The sequence below is a fragment of the Opisthorchis viverrini genome (genome assembly GCF_000715545.1).
Source record: "Opisthorchis viverrini unplaced genomic scaffold opera_v5_13, whole genome shotgun sequence".
Taxonomy (NCBI): domain Eukaryota; kingdom Metazoa; phylum Platyhelminthes; class Trematoda; order Opisthorchiida; family Opisthorchiidae; genus Opisthorchis; species Opisthorchis viverrini.
Window position 1 is genome coordinate 3,761,271 of NW_008751669.1, and position 17,667 is coordinate 3,778,937.

At 43.9% G+C, this 17,667-nt stretch overlaps 2 protein-coding genes across 2 annotated transcripts in view; one reads left to right on the plus strand and one right to left on the minus strand.

Moving 5' to 3' along the window:
• Positions 1 to 6,482, plus strand: part of T265_01276 (hypothetical protein) — a gene marked incomplete at both ends in the record, with an annotated part of 59,516 nt that extends 53,034 nt beyond the window's left edge. Inside the window, 3 exons of the mRNA XM_009165261.1 lie at positions 877 to 1,323; positions 2,347 to 2,638; positions 5,983 to 6,482. Of these exons, the coding sequence (XP_009163525.1) occupies positions 877 to 1,323; positions 2,347 to 2,638; positions 5,983 to 6,383 (1,140 nt within the window). The remainder of the gene's footprint in view (positions 1 to 876; positions 1,324 to 2,346; positions 2,639 to 5,982) is intronic.
• Positions 6,483 to 6,739: 257 nt separating this feature from the next.
• T265_01277 (hypothetical protein) overlaps positions 6,740 to 17,667 on the minus strand; it is a gene marked incomplete at both ends in the record, with an annotated part of 48,333 nt that continues 37,405 nt past the window's right edge. The window contains 7 exons of the mRNA XM_009165262.1: positions 6,740 to 7,092; positions 9,228 to 9,336; positions 9,779 to 9,888; positions 11,486 to 11,599; positions 12,698 to 12,783; positions 13,889 to 14,014; positions 16,101 to 16,304. Of these exons, the coding sequence (XP_009163526.1) occupies positions 6,978 to 7,092; positions 9,228 to 9,336; positions 9,779 to 9,888; positions 11,486 to 11,599; positions 12,698 to 12,783; positions 13,889 to 14,014; positions 16,101 to 16,304 (864 nt within the window). The remainder of the gene's footprint in view (positions 7,093 to 9,227; positions 9,337 to 9,778; positions 9,889 to 11,485; positions 11,600 to 12,697; positions 12,784 to 13,888; positions 14,015 to 16,100; positions 16,305 to 17,667) is intronic.

A 17,667-nucleotide genomic window follows, 5' to 3' on the forward strand; every position in this document is an offset into this window, starting at 1 on the left:
AGACGAAAGAGATTTCTCTGGAAGCAATATCGCAGAATGAATGCGGTGATCGTAATGCACCGGGCGCCGAAGATTACCCCCAGTTTGTAGGCCCCTCGGATTCATCGAGCACATACAGTGCACCCATGATCGGTATTTGATGAAGAGCTCCGAAGAGTCGGAATTGGTCACAGAATGACAAAGCACTGACATCAGTTACCGCACATACCATCCTTAAATGGCTCCGAGGAAGGGACCGTCCACCTTTCCTAAGTTGCTGATAGTGGTCCGCAAACCCGGCTGGAGCACCGCTTTTATCTTTTAGGTTAGCGTCATGAACAGGTAGTAGATATGACTGATCATACTCACGTGTCGACTCTTAGGAAGAATTTCTTACATATAGTTGGTGTCTTCACCGTGATGGGACAATTCAAAGCAACGCAAATCAAGGACTCGAAGCAGCCAATGACAAAGACTTGCATGTGGAGCGATGGGTGGCACCTTGCTCGGGAGTTTGAGCCCTCAACAACAACGAGGTAACCGGTCATCCATACAACCCTATTACGATTCTAAGTATCCCTTATATCCTACAATACTTTCAACCAGGTAATGGCCTCAAACAAACATTTTGGGTGCAGATGGCCCACTAATGACAACTGCCTGACAAAGGTGTGGTATAGCAACAGAAAGTCTGAACAACACCTTAGCATCTCACTCTTAACTACAGTAAAGAACATATCGGCCTGTGGTAAATTAGTTTGAGTTTCGCATACACAAAAATTCGACATATTTGCTGATCACTGAACACTCCTCAATCATCAATTCTGTTGTCAATGCCAGAAATCTCACTAATTAATAAATTCACTTATGACGCTGATATTATTGTTCTGTTCGCAGGAATTTTGTGGATACTGGTCCTGTTTTCGTGCCGTGGGCCAATCAGACCCGTTCGCTTGCAAGGCAGATGAGGTCTGCCACATCCTGTCATCCGGTGGGGAAGGCGAATGCTTTGTCCCACCTTGCTATCTGAGAACAGTCTGTTTGAACACTACTCAGTCGATCCCAGCCCAGTTGCGACGCATGATGCCAGATATGTACCCTGGACCAGCTATGCCTGGTTGTCGCCCAAACGCAGCACACCTCAACAACCGCTGTGCTCGTATCATACTGCAATTTTCCAGAGCGAGACTGCCATACGGCGTTACCGTCGGCGATGTATGTATGTCAGTGCGCCAACTTCCTACTACATTGCGGCACCGAGAAAAACAAGAAGAGGCTAAAAACTTCGGCATGAGTTGCGATTTACGTGCAACCTACACCAAGGAGCAAGGAAATGCTATAGAAGTGAGAACTTTCTTAAAAACAACTCTGTGATTGGCTAGTGGCTTGCAAAACGTGCTCTCGGATAGGCCTTAGGCCGAGTTAGATCAGTAGGTTATCGTGAACGTTGATAGTGATCGAATGATCTTTTACTTAATAGAAGTAGGCGCATTATATACTAGCTAACAAGGCCAAATGATACTTTGTTAAATTAGATATAGACGTACTGACACAACGCACAACCAATAAGACTCTAAAAAAATTCTTCGATAGCCTACGACCGGTTTCGCCCTTCTTGTCGCTATCATAAAGTGTTATCGTGAACGTTGATAGTGATCGAATGATCTTTTACTTAATAGAAGTAGGCGCATTATATACTAGCTAACAAGGCCAAATGATACTTTGTTAAATTAGATATAGACGTACTGACACAACGCACAACCAATAAGACTCTAAAAAATTCTTCGATAGCCTACGACCGGTTTCGCCCTTCTTGTCGCTCATCATAAAGTTGCGGTCGCTGAGTTTCTATGCTCTCCTTGAAAATCAAATTTTACACAGTGTGCGGAATAGATTAGTTCGCACATTTGATTGATGTTAACGAGAGATTCAAATAATTGCTGGTTTACGGCAATCTCCAGTCGGACGCAGTGCACCAAAGTGACCTCGTGTTTCAGTCAGTATGATGTTCGAAGCCTCGCAGTACATTTTCTTGACAAAACACTACTCATGCGAGGGTCTAGGCGGGACATAGGATTAATGAAAATCACGACACTACGCCTACCTGGTGGACTTAAAGCAGAGCGAAACGGCCAGTGGGGCTACCAAAATATTTTTTTAAACTCGTGAGTGGTATGAAATGTAGTTAAAATACAAACATTGAATTACTTCATAACTTTAATCAACATCCATTCCGAATCGGCAAGGAGATAGTGAGTTCATTTACAGTTTTTTGCAAGGTATCTTTCATGGATGAAACACTTTATGAGTCGAAAGATGCTGACGTATTTATAACAAGCCATTTTGCTGTATCCTGTTAATCTATAGATCACCATAAGCGCAGATGGCGACCAACTACAGGTAGGGCCAGACGGACAAGAACACTCTTTTGCCCACTTGTTGGCATACAACATTTCCAAGGATATTGCCCAAAAGGCAGCGACCAATATAACTATGCGCAAAGATGAACTGGGGCCATTATGGACCGATGAAACAATGCCACTTCCTCCTTTCAGTCAACTGCTTGTGACCAATCAACTTGACAAGTATTGGCACCGAGTTTTACTTGGCGTGGTGGAAATCCACGTGGACACGATGGTTTTGAGGGAAAAGGATTTCGGTAAGTAAATGCTAAAATGCGTTCTAAGACCATGTTTAGTTCCAAGAATAGTAGTTCCTGTTATGTAAATACGATTGCTAGTGGAAAGGCTTTCTCATCTACCCTTAGAAACACCTGACTGAAGAAGCCAACGAAAGCGTCAGTGGCATGTACGTGGCTTAGCACATGAATAGAGTTGATCAAAACATGAAGCTCCATTATATACACATTAGTGGTAATCCTCAATGATAAACAACGCTGCTGTGATGTAGATGGAGAATGAGTTTTACACAATTCTCCAGTTCAATCAAAAGTTCGAGAAAACGGCGGACTCAAGACGGTCAGTCATTCAGTTTCAGTCTCTGCCTCACAGTGAACAGAAAAGCTATGACTGGAACCGAAGGGCTTCACAGTTGAGGTCAAGCAAACTGTCCCCCAAATTAAGGACCTGGCAGCCGTAGTAAGAACTATCTGTAAAATGTTGTCATACTTGTCCACCTCGGTAGGGCTGTGAATTTTTAACCTGTAAGTACCGGCACAGTCGTCATCACCACTGTGGCGATTGGCAATACGCATCGTACTTCAGCCGCGTGGTGACAACAGTCGAATGGATGGAGAAGTGTAAACTCATTGAAAGTGCACAATGGGGTAAACCGTACTGACTGATCACTTACGTCGAGCTGGGAGTAGTCCACGATACTGAATAAGGCAGATACTACACTAAGTCTGCCTTTGCCTCGATATTTTACAACCTCCCTGAGAGATACGATACAGTAGAACGCCTCAATAAGAGAGACCTATAGGGAGAACCAAAATATCCCAGAATGTGGTGTGCCCGCTTTCAAATCTTAGGGGGAATTACGTCTCAATATGCAATAGCTGTCCATGCATTTGTCCCAGACCTCCCTCATATTAAAAGGTGCATATGAATCTAGGAACGAATTTATTGATCTTTCAAGCATTCAAACTGAGACGTTTGCATCTTAACAACGAAATTGGAACGGTCGATTGCTAGCCTACCTTTTCTCTAAAGCACAGATAGTGACAGGCCTAAGTCATGCTGTATCCCTTCAGAAAATTTGATGGCTTCAATAATTGTTAGAGGCTTTCCTTGAGGAACTTCCACCGCCCCTGAGCAGAAGACCTGTGCTTAGGGTTATTCGAAAACCAGGTAAATTTATTCCTTTTATCTGCATCACTGATTGTAAGACCGTCTTAAGTAGCATTTGAGCCGTCGACCACTTTATGCGCTTCTCCGCATGGCAGTTGACCGCAAATGACAGGGTTGGGATTTTACGAGCATTTCATTGATGACTGTGAAGTTCGTTCATCTCAGTTAACTTCCCAACGCAGCCGCCTGTGTGCGAGAACGTGCCAGATATTGGAGTGGTATGGATGCGGGGGAAAGAACCACTGAACACTCGTATTTGGGTGCTGCAACCATCTTTGTATGTCGCTGATTCTTACTTTTACAAAGGCAAGTGATTTCAATCTCCCAAAAAGATGTTACCGATCTGAAGTTGTCGTTCGTAGGGCGCTGGCGGCGTCATTTACCTTAAAACAAGAATTGAGGACGAAGTTTATCATCGGAGCTCACGTAATCTCTCGGGTTCGCGTTCGATTGTTAACTATAACACAAACCAAACAATATGCTTGGTTTGGCACGCTAGCACATAATCGAAGAAGTGTATCTGGGATGTGGGGTGGACCTGGTTCAAGTTTAGCATTAACATGGTAATACGGCTGCGCAGCGGAACAATCATGTGAAACAGAGCCGTGCGATTATGCCCCCACGTCTGAATCACGTCCGATTTCATCATGTACCGGAGAAAGGTCAAATAGGGACATAGAAGGTTCACACCCACTCCATGGCCAAGGCACCCCGTACACAAGCGCACAGACGGCCATCTATGATCAACCGAGAACCAGTGTGGGCGTGTGGGAGACACTGGTTGGTTGACAGCGGATCGACCATCAAATACGGCGACAAGTGAATCACATATAAAGAAATTTGTAATTGCGTTAATACACAGTTCCTTCAGGTCTTCTTCTTGCCTTGTGACTATAACTCAGTAGCGTCAGGGCAGGTGAAGAGATACAACACATGGTAACGCCAAACCAAAAAATAACTTTATTGGCGCGGAAACTCGGTTTAGGGGCTCTACTCAGCGCTGATGAAAAACAATACGAAGTCTCTTGTGCTACTGAAATTGACTATTTGAAGAATATGCTTGACGATGGATATATAAACCCACATCCCAGCAAGTTCTCTGAAAAGCAAGTAAACGAATGCAGCCCGCTCGTATTTCCCCCTTCGTATCATGTTTCTTTAGTGAGGCCTACGAAATCTTGATCCTAAAAACGACGTGAACACTTTTGTTTTCGTAGGCTGTAACTACTTTGAATCCCTATACAACCGCATCAAACCTGTCTTTTGAGACAGAAAGTGGTAACTGCCTTGCATTTTTAGATATGCTAATTAACACACACTCAGATAAAACCTTTAAGCGTTCCCATAAGCTGGGGATTATCTACAATTTTGAAGCCTTACTGCTTTAGCTCATTGGAGAAGCCTGGTGGGCACTTTTTCGACCGTACCAGATACATATGTACTCCTGGTTCTCTTCAAGAAACATTCCCTTAAGGGAGACTGATTACTAAAGACTGCACAGAGAAATCTATCAAAGTCCGCAGCACGCTACGGCAAAAGCATAGGCCTGGCTGCTGCGGTTTACAGATAGCTTAACCGCAGCCTTATGGCACAAATTACGTGCTGTAATCGACCGTACGTATCTAGCTGTCCAACTGATCCTTCTCTTATCAATCCAGTCACATTCCCTCACACGTTGCGTACTAGTTCGCATGAAGCTGCGGTGAAACATACATTGACAGAACAGATGGATTATGTGAACATGTCTCAAAACATTGGCCTCGTAAATGAGCTGGGTGGCTAATCGATCGACCGGAAAACCTGCCACATCAATCTTTAAAAACGCATTCTATCTATTGGAAGCAGCATTGACCCCAGTACAACCTTCGGAAAATTCTACTGCATAATCTCAACTTGAGATCTTTAGCTTTCACTGATCCATCAAAACCAAACCAACTTGTGTACAAAAGACCCAAACACATACTGACCGCTTGCTTTGGGCTTGAGAACAGAACCTGGTTCATCCACCATACGATTAGCCCCGGTCCACTATTTTGTTGAGGCTGACGAGATAAAAGCGAAATGTCTACGGTCTTCAGCCTTCTTTTTGCTGTATTATTCAAGCGGATATGAGGGACGTACTGTTTTAAAACTTGTTCTAATCGTTTACGACGTTCTCACACGAAATTGTTTCACAAATCCCTTATGCATTCAGGTTCTCCTATTCTGATCCCATTGGTATGCTCACTCATTCTGGCCGCAGCAGTCATCTGCACCATTTTCATCTGCGCTTACGCACAACGCAAACACCATCAGCTTCTGCTGAAATACGCATCCAGTGTGGCACCAAACAACGATCCGTCTGCCAATGCTAAATTTTTCACTCAAAACGTGGACAACAATATACGGCAAGCAGGAAAATTGACGAATCGGATGGTCAGACCCGTCAGCGAAGCTCAAATTCAGTCCCAATTTGCAGCGATTGTGCCCGTATCTATTGTTGCACGAACTTCATCAGGGAAACGTATTCCGGGTCCAGCATCAAGTCTACTCCGCACAATTGAGAGAGAATGTGAAGCACCCTCGGCTGCTCATGTGCGACCCATCGTAGTATGAATTTAGGCAAGAAACCCACGAACTAGGCTTGTTTTTCTGTGATAAGCTTTTGTTACCAGTAAGCGACATAGAAATAAAGTCATTTAACTGCCGTGCGCAATAAGTACTTTTTGTGATTGAAGATTTCCGGCTGACGAACTCAAGGACAAGGCCAAATTTACTGGAACAACTAATGCGCATCGTCCAGCACAGTGTATCCTGCGTTACAATCAAGAACACAAGCAGACCACCTCATAAATACAGGGCCTTATCGCTGGAGTCTACCAAGTGATCGAAAAAATCCGAGCCACCTGTACTGCGAGCAGCATTAGCCGAAAGTGAGGAAATTAATTTTGAATGCGGTCACATGTATTAAAAATTTTTTCACTTAATTACAATCTGATCGGCACACTGCGTACGCAACCAGCTACTGCCAGATAAGCCCAATGAGACCGATAAAAAAAACAGAAGTAGCTCTGTATTGGAACGGTCGAGTCGTCGAAAATACAACCAGCCGGGGACTGAGAACAACGGTTATTTTCCCCACGAATTCGCGCAAAGTAGTGCAAAAGCGAAGTGCTGGGGTAGGGAAAACAGCGATTTGTCACTACTTGATTACCCTTTTCTGTCCATGGTTTGGCAAAAGTGCTCAATTGACTGAACAAGCCGTTGAACACTTACTTCGTGAGGACGACCAGCGACCCAAGGAACTCTTGCAAACTGAGTTTGGCTGAGAGATGAAGAAAAGCAGATTCAAGGTTTGGAGAGAACCCAAAGGCAGCGGAAAATCAAGTTAGATTAAGCAATAAAGTTGCACTGAGGGGTAAACAACTTATTGACGAGGTAAACCTGAAAATCCAGATGGTGTTTGTGCAATATTTGATGCCTGGTAAACCTCAGCCAGTCAGAAACCGAAAGGGTGCTACAGCTGAACGATTATTATCATATTATTCATAAATGCCAAACATGGGTATTCAGCTATAACACGACGGCTTTGAAGAACTGATCATCAGAACGTTTCGGACGGCATAGGGCACAATGGACAGATCTTTTATCGTTGGAACTCGTCACAATAAATTCAGTAAAATGGAAAAGATTGAAAAGTCATCGTTTCAGATGGCTGACTGGGAAATTTCGACCAATACATCTGACACCAATGTCGTCCTCCAGGTTGATCGTGTGTATCTCTCAACCTAACAACGCCATGCGGCGTAATCAGTAGTTGGAGAAAGTGCCTTTTAAATGTACTTTTATGCCCATGAAGTTAGAAGCTTTGTTATTGAAAACTTGATCTTCGCTGTCACCTAGCTTCTGTACGCACCACACTCACACGCATGTAGATGTGACATTTCACTATGTTTAAACAAAGTAAACCTACTAACATCTGAGAGAATAGTCTACTTGGAAGTGAAAATGCGTGCTATGCTTCGGAGCTGGGCGATACATGGCAAACTCTTGGAACAGCTGAGTATTCCGTTTGCTGGTACCGTCGTTCGACGGTATTGACAGAAGTTAGCTTTATAGTCGGAACATAGTCTGCAGCCATAGGCTATGGCTTATTTTCAAAAGGACGTATAGCGGTTGTTCATAACCGGAAAATATATGTTGTACCTGATTGTTGCCTCGTTTCATGGGCGTAATCATATTCAAGAATATTCTTCCAAGAATACTGAGGAATTATTGCGGGTATCGCTCGTCAAAACTGTTGTAAAACTCTGCATAATATGTTACTGACAAACTTCTCACGGTGTAATTTCAGTTACCAAGTCGTGTTAGTACCATTTTTTAAATGGTACTGAATGCGGTCACTTAACTGGAGTTTAAGTGTAAATTCACATGGTCTGGTGATGAATTCTTATATTATGTATATGTACATATATATATATATATACAGGTGTATTTACGTAAACAAGCCATGAGCGCAATTCACTTATGCTTCTCTACGAGGTCAGGACGGCGGGAACTTGGTGACCGGAACGTCGTGGTTAGAATTCAGAACGTTAGCACCTCAACTGTTCCTATCTGGACTCGGGCGACCGGGCAGTGTCTCAGTCCTCGTGGTTCCATAGCGTGGCAGCCATGTACCGAAATGATGCCACAGTTTGTTCTTACTTTTATTCTTTTTTTCTCTTATTCTTTTATTCTTACTTTCCCGTAATGTGTGTTGACTCAGTAAATACACCTCGAGGAATAAGAAAGAAACGGTTAAACCAACGAATGGCTCTAACAGACATTTACAAGATGCATACAAACCTAAAATGGTTGTCCCTTGGTGGTCTCACTACAAAATATCAATAGCAGTTGTGTGATCTATCAAAAGAGCCGTTTCGCGGCGCCACGAAGTATCCTACAGGTTGCCAGTGTCGACCAAGATCGCGAGATCCGGCACCATGAAATTAAGAACGATTTGTGTGAACTCTTAGTTTGCTTTGGCCATGAAGCGTAAGTCGTTCGATGTAGTCACTCAGCGGCTTCTAAAGTTATCCGATAAGACCCTTCCTGCACTAAAATCAGATTGCTTACGTTTCCACGCGTTTAACTAAATAACGAATCTTAGCTCTTCAATTTGACTGCAGCTGTTTTAGCTTGCAGAAATGTAACAACCTGATGACAAAATTCCAAAACAACAATGCTCGCCACTCTATGTTCTTCATATTACTGATGGAATATTCACACACACACACACACAGAGAGAGAGAGAGAGCAGTATTCCCGATCTTGTCCTTTTTCAGGTTGGCTGGCAGCTGCCAGGTTTGCAATAGTCTAGCTGAGGTTTTATCGGCAAAGTCATGTATGCGATTCGCGAAGATAAATATCCGTTCAAACACCTTACCAAAAACACTCAAATGCATCATTTTAGCTCACTTGAATGGATATTGCTGGTTTGGAGGTAGTTCAAATGTGGATTCACAAGTGGTTCGGTTGAAGTAGTATGTATGTCCACTGGTTCGGCTTACTGCTTCTGACCAGGGCTCTGACCAAATGCACCGAAGGAAACAGTCAGGTAAGAAAGATTATCAGTGAAATGATTAGGAAATTAGGAAGTCTTGGTGATATCAGCTGAACATCAAAGTATGGCAAGAAACCTGAACATACATGGACCTGGATGATGAGACACGGTTTGACTTTTGCACATTCAATCGGAGCAAAAGAAGCGATGACGAAAAGTTATTTACCAGGTCCCCCATATGTCAAGAGCCAATGTAATCAAGCCTCCTTTCGAAGAGTACGGAGAAGAAAAACGCAAACTGAAGATTGACGTCATGGATTGGGGTTGCAAACCTGGAAGAATTAGCAGGGTCTCCACTAATTTCACTGCAGGTCTACGGACATACTCTTGGTTGAGGAGCAGCCAATTATACGGTGATCATTCTTAATCTCGTCCGAAAGATAAACCAAAAGTATGAACAGCTCACCTGCCAGGTGCCTCACTAATAACAAAGAATGGGGTTGAAAGGCGATACCATCGGGGTGAACATTCATTGGCACATGGTTCGGCGCATCTTTGCATCGGAGAAGGGGGAGTCTAAACTCGAAAAATGCAAGAGTGATACATGGGTTTTCATCACAAACACGAAAGGGATGGAACTACATATGTACACCAATCTCCTCAAAACAGGCTACTCAAGAACAGTCTCCACTTCCCAGCAAAGACATGCGCAAAACCCCACTGAAACAATGCAGTGATTCGATCTGTTTTATTCCAAAAACAAGTAAACTAATCAAATCGGAGCAACCTTGTTCCAAGATTGTTGTGGGTCCCAAAACGACTCCACCTACATGGATCGTGATCACGAAATCCTTTCCCTCTGTAGAATTTTTTCCACAGAAAACATCGCATTGAATCAGTCCCATGAGGCTTCGTCCCTCTTGAAAGAGATCACCTATCAAAAGAAACTGCTCTGAAAAAAATCACCAGAGTACGCCGAAGGTACTAATGGCATTTCAGGGATGCTCCCTTCTGAAGATAGTATGTTGAAAAAGTGATTGGAATGCTGGAACTTAAGTAGGCGCAACATTTTCCTTGAGGGAAGTATACCGACACATACCACGCTGTATAAGAAAACACCCGAGAAAATAGTCTGTTTTGAAGGTAGCTGGCATGAGGTTAGAAAAACTGCATGCTTGTTACACAGCATTGAGAATATGAAAAGACGACAGTGAGATCTTTGTGCCGCAAAGTCGATCTCTACCTAAACGTGATGGGCATTCCAACCATAGCTCAGCAATTAGTGAACATGAACTAACGCGGCTTTGGCGATACTCTCAGGCGTTGCGGATTCAACCGCCAACTGTCTCCATCAAAATACTGGCAGTATGACATGGTGAGCGTTATGTTATCCCTATTCACAAGGGCTTCATCTCCCATAAAGAGTATACGGACTTCTAAGTTGTACCGGAAACAGCTGAACACTGCATCAGCTGACCATATCTCACCAACAAGCATGGAAATACCCCGCCTCGAAGGCTCCAGAGGTGCATTCAAACGAATTCCAAGCGGTACTTGGAGCACCACGATATATGAAATTTCCTAAGGTCACTGCCTGTATATTACAACGTAGCCACCATCGTCCTACGGTAGTCCCAGTAACTGACGCGCCCGCGATGAATCCGTGGTTAAGGTGACGAAAATGCGCATCAGACCGACAGATAGAATTTGATAACACTGTTAGATAACGGGGACGTTTAGGTGACGCTTATTTAAATAGTCCGTCCGCTAAAGACACACGAGCAACCACTAAGTTTAGGGACGGTGTAAGTGCATCACAACGGCGGGTAAGTAAAGCGCTCTGGACTTCACAGGATAGCTCTTGTTGTTAACAACCAAGCCCCAAACGAGAGGTTACATCGTGATGTGTTCGCCAAGCTTGAGTGCCACCAAGATCCTGCAGGATACATTTGCTGAAACTTCGTTGCAGTAGCCGTATCGGGGAGGCAAAAAGGACCAATGAGACAGGGTACAGCAAGCTCCATATTAACACTAGCCGGTGTTTCATTGCAGTTTGGTCGAAAATTAAGGGACATGGGTTATTTTCACCACCGATAAGGATCGTTAATCTAAGAAAACCTGACATTTTGCAACTACTAAAAGGCGGAAAGAAACGCTCTCTGAAAGAACTTACCCCTTCACATAAGATGGCAAATTTCGCAGTCGAATCAGTGGGGCTACACGGACGTAAGAAGCATCCATGCCTGGAAAGTTTACCACGTCTGCCATCCTCCGCGCAAGTTCCATGCTACAACGCGTGAAAATGTACTGTAACATATTTTTAAACCTTTATATGAGAAACTAATTGAGCAACACAGACTATCAGGACAGAGACTGGCAGTCATACATAATGGAGCTCGGATCATCGAAGTGACAATCAGCAATTTAATCTAATGTGTCATCTAGCATAAGAAAAGGCAGATGAGTACATCATAAAACTGGTTACTACTGGTGCGCTTGCCAATAGCTTCAAAATTATTAGCACCATTACTGGTGTACAATCCCCCATAGATTTAGAAGTCGACAATATTCATGTCTCCCAACAGGTTGGAATGAATTCCAGTTGTATCGTTTAACCTTCATAATTCCGAGCATAAGGTTCAATACATACAGGGAGCGATCCAACCTAGAAGCCTGGATTTAAAAAGAACTGTTTCCAACGCACGCCATCGTGATCAATTGTCTCCACCAGGCAGAATTTAAGACAGGATTCAAGTTCTTTGCTTCGGGCGAAAAAATGTCGAACAGAGTGGTAATTGGAATAAGCTTCTTGCTGGAAACCAAAAATAACCACCCAGGTATCTCTACTGGACATCACCAAATCTTCCCATCTCTCTGACTAGCAGGGTCAAGATCGGGATAAATCTGTGATCAAAAGAGTGCTGTGCACATGCGATAGACCCTGAGATTTCGTTAAACTCAACTTCCCCTCTTGTGACACAAAATCGCAATCGCCCATAAAAAATAGACTTATCGATAACCTGGCTTGTATCTTTTGACATACTCTTAGGAGCAATTCAGTTATATGAATAGCGAATTCTTGCGATTTTGGAACTTGCTCCTGGTGAATTCATCCTCATTGTCATGAAATATTCAGAACAGGTCATCCCGATCTAGCATGTACAGAAAATAGCCAAATGTCAACCCACAGAACGAATTAGGAATAGAAAACTGGAGGGCTATCACCTCACCAAAATATAAGCTGCACTTCTGGAAAGTAAAACCGGTTTTCGGAGTATGCCAGTCAAAGATGAAGCGAACCTGTGACAAACGAATAGAGTCTTTACCTGTCACCGATAGATCTTTGACTATACGATTAACTCAGCAATTGCTTTACGAAACGTACCGCTCAGTAAACGGCAAGTGACGACAGTCTTGGCCGTAGATGCACACGACATCAAATATCATCAAGGCATATTTGCGCCGACCGCTCTAGAAAGGAGGAGGTAAGAAGAGGAATAATCTCATTAAAATACTCAAAAAGTGCACACATAGGGCGAGTATCTTGATCAGATATATGTATCCAGCAGTTAGTAGAGGGAAACAATCCGCTAAATTCAGCCCGAAAGAACCAAAATTTAGCTTCTAGGATATCCTCTGTCGACTCCTTGAACTGTAGCGAAATGTCACAATCATGCAAGCAAGAAAAAAGTCGCCTGCTCGAACGTTGTATTTCTAATGCGTTAGTGGTTTTATCAGATTTTATCAGTCAATCTGGGCAATCAAATTGCCCAACTCAGCGAACAAGCCAACGACCATCTATGCTACCCGAGCTACCAACATTTTCCTCTACAAAAGACCTCATGAAGGAGATGCACTTTTCTCGGCGCACTCTGAAACCATACCCTTGAATACGACCAAGCACATAATCAAGGCGCTGCCACAATTTATCGGTGCTAGAACCCATGACGATGAGATCGTTCAAATAGGCGGCAACGCATGGGTCATCCTTCAGCATCGTGCTGAAATATGGACGGCGCTGTCTTGACACCAAATGGCAATTGGGTTTATTGGAACAGACTGCGGTGCGCATTGACTGTCAGTTGCCACATGCCATCAAAAAGACGTGCTGGACGTTTAGGGCGTTTGATGGAATCGGTACATTTGTTTTAAGATGTCCACGGGTTTCGCATCAGCACTTCGAGACTACTGACCCCTAAATAGTTTATCACCTAAAGAGTTATTGAACTGCTCTACTGCTTTACTTTTCCATAAACCGCGCCCGACCATTTGTGGTTTCATAATACTTTTCTATGTTCTGGGTTTATTAACCACTGGTGATCGCCACATCCATCAGCACTGTGTTTTTCACATAAATCACTGACTAGTTGCTTTCTGCAGTCTACATCAAATCCACAACCGTTGATCTCAATATAAAAATGGACTCTCTTCTTAAAGCGAGCTGATTCAGCGGTACGCTTAGGAATTTCATCGCACTCTCTGCTTGGCCCATGGGACATAATACATACAGAGGCATAAGTATCACTAACAGCCGCAGCAGGCAGTCAATTAATCGATGACAAAAATCTTGGTTAACCTTGGTAACGTATTCATATGTGGGTTGTCCCCACACTAGCGTCCCAGGAGGAAGCCGAGGTTTAAGATACTGCGCCACCTGATCCAGTCGAGTCCATTGGCCTCCATCTGTCGTACAGTGGATGTCCTAGACAAAAAGGGTGGGAAATGCGGTAATTACAGCACTCTCGGTAAACGAATGAACAATGCACTGCTAATCCAGGAATCAACGGTTTTGCACGCTGCTGACAAATGGTATTTTGGTCCCGAGAATGAGATCAGTTCCGCTTTATCAAAATAAAATTGTTTTAAAAGGGAACACTTATGTGAAGCTCAGTGGAATCGTTCCTTACTTGCGCACTAGCTGTTGGGGATAGAAGCCAAACAAGAGGACAGAAACTGCACAGCTGGGCCAAAAATCGACCAAAAGACAAACATAAGTTAAGATCAGTTTAGATTTGGTTTTGGCGCGTTTTTGGAAACACTGACCACAAGCACAACCGCGTTTTCGAGACAACTATGCGTTGGTGCTGATGGTCAAATGAAACACAATGTGTCCGTTTCTTTTTCATCCGTTTGTGACTCAACTAGATGTTCAATTGATAAACAGTCTTACGGAACCGCAAAACTCTTTCTCTCTGAGCGGAACCATCAGCCACACCGGCCAATAAATAGACCAACTTTCAGGTTGCAATCATATCCCTAATCTACTTTTGGTGGTTTTTGTCAAACTCCCATCATGTGTTATGAACTACTACCATTGATAGCCCTGTAGTGACGGAGATACTGATGATAGTAACTAAAATGAATCGAAATTCAATGGTGTGTTGAGTTTATTTTAGCCTATATCCAATAAATCAACTTTCGACGGGTTCAAGTGACTAAATAGGGTAGACTAATGTGCGTATGTTGGAATGTGTCCTTGTATTATTCACGGATAAATTCACTTTTAACGAATAACTGACGGTACATGGTGAGGAGAAGCAGTTAAACATCAGCGAGAGGTCTGCAGCCAATTTGTACGCGAGAATCGTTCACGGACTTGTTTTATTAAATGATTGGTCTGTTGGCGGCTGCGAGGATCATACACCCTACATATACGAAAATGCGATAAATAAAGTTTTATCCGACTCCATGGTAGCTAAGTGCACTCCATGGGATACGGGTGGCATAATTCAGTACTGACATAACCGTCTATAACCATTAGGAGTCAATGTAGATCCGACCCTCAACTATACAGCTGGATGGAGTGGCCATTACAGTAATTTGTGAAGAGTGACTACATTTGCCATTGATTTACGTTACCGAATAGAAGAGCGGTTATCACGCGATTGTGGGTAGCAGAACAGCTGGAAACAACGTAAAATTCGTTTCTGAGCGGATGCGACCTGTGACATGAAGGATAAATATCTAGGTTTGGTGGCTTTCTAGGCGTAAAAACAGTCAGTTCATTTGTACCTTCCATGTAGGGACTAGGAGATCTCCGAACCCACCTCGGACATAAGACCGCGCTGGTCAGGTAATATATCCTAATTTTATACAATGGATACATTTAAACCGATTGATGATCGAGGCAGGGCGATCGCCTTGAAGATCACCCCGAAAATTCAACTACTGTAAGTCAATGAGTAATTGAAGTTTGAACACTCCTACCACCGCGCGAGTCCGCTGGCTAGTCTAAGCATTCATGTTACTGCAGCCCACCAACAGCACCAGTCAAATCGATGAACTGGTGCACACACCAACAAGCCGCTCCATGAATAGTGAGCGAAGGCCATTAGCGGAGAATGGACGCACCACGCGGTACGGTTCAACGTGGCCACACTGGATAACTGGTTATCTCGACATGACTGGTCAGATGAAAAAATAGGAAACCAGTGTTTCGTGATTCATGTTCCAATGATATGTGGAAAATGGGGACTCGCCAAGATATCCAGAAACTCTACTGTCACTGCAATTTTCATCCACCAGCTGAACATAACATTTAAGAGTTGGTTTGAACAGGAAAGTGATTCCGAAATTTCGTGAGCTATGTCTAGCCTCAAACCTACTTTGTTTTCAGGTTGCGAAAATGAAATTCCTTTATTGAAAACATTACCGCTGATTAGTCTGACACGAGATTACGAACAGCAGATTTCCACCAAGATTACCGTACATTCCAAGAAGTTCAAATGGTAACATCTAAAAGGCTATGGAGCATGTTACCCATAAGGCACTAGAACAAATAAACTCACGGAGTTCCGGCTACTACGCGAGTAGATCATCATCGGTTGGGAGGGAGCAGAAGCTGTAGTGTAGGGCGTACCACAAACAATGGCCACGCGGCTGTCGATCAATATATCCAAATTAGCGAGATTCACTTCAGTAAATGTTTCGACTCGAGTGTTTGCGTAATATTCTGACGGAAGCATGTTCAGCGACTTCAGTCGTTCTTTGTCCTGCCAACAAAATCCAGAAAAGTCATTTATATTAAGGTTTTTTATGCATCGCATACAGCAATCCCTCGAGAAAGAACACCCGGATTGAGCTCAGAACAATCATGTTTCTATAGCATTTTCTACTTCCGGAGACGTCACTTTCCCAACAGTTGGCAACCTTAATTCATGTGGAATGCCCCGCCCCCCCCCCAACCAGAGTGACCAGCAACCTGTAAATCCATCCCACTTGCTGGCCAACTAATAGCTGTAAAACAATCACACAGAGCCCTAAGGCAACGGGACTAGCTGTAACAGAGTTGAAAACAATGTTTATGTTAAGGCGAGGAGAGATTCTCTGAAGGCAAAAGTGGTTGCGAGAGCGCCAGTGCGTGCGAGTGCGAAAACCACAACGGCCTCAAGCTTTTTATTGGAAGGACACTGTCTGAACTTGGCCCAATGCTGACGCACGCGGTCTGGCTTTAGTACGAGGCAGCGACGTGCTGCATATTGCGGAGGCGTTGTCTGACCTTGATCAACGCTGACTCGCGCTGTCTGGGTTTGATGCAAGGCTGTGACGCGCTGCACATTGAGGGGTCGTTGTCTTTCTGGTCAACACCCAGCGGAGCTGAGAGTCGCCGTAGATTCCGGGCATTCAGTGGTTGCTTTCAGGAAGCTGACCTTCCTGATAGCATTTTATCGTTGATAGCGTCAATTATGCATCTTAAGTATGTAGCGTTGTTTTGACTCCATACAATAATGAGAAATTAGCATAGATATGAAGGGATAGTGCATGAGTGGGATGGACATGGTAGAGAGTTAGGTTCGATGACCTAATGTTGTGAGAAAAGAAGCAATGGATAGATGTTCTGTATAGTGGCCATGTATCACGCCGAGTTACCGAATGCGGAGAAATTCGGAGTGGCAGAAACCCAGACGTGGACAGAAGAGGAGCTAGTGGAAGGGAATGAAGGGTGCTGCTAAAAGTCAGTGCTGTCCGCCTCCAGGATGGGGTGCACGTAAACGTTATTGTAATTGGCTGAAGACAGAGAGCGTTACTTGACTGTTGAGCGATATGGCAACTAACCGGTATCAGTGGCGTCCATGCTTTGCGTTTCTATTAAGATTATCTGACTGAGGGCTGTATACGTAGTAGACTCCCCGAATGTTTGTTGCAGAATAGCCCTAGCCTCCCTCCCTGACCAATTTTCTTTCGTCCTATTATACATCATCATCATCATTGTCAGCTGTAATAACCGCGTACTCGCCGTACAGAGGTTGTAGCTGCCGCAGTTTCGTTCAGCGATGGTTTGGGGGAGGGGGAGGTAGCTGCGCGTTGCAGGCGGGAGCTGATAAATTGGGCCATAGATCCAGCAGTGTCAGTGGG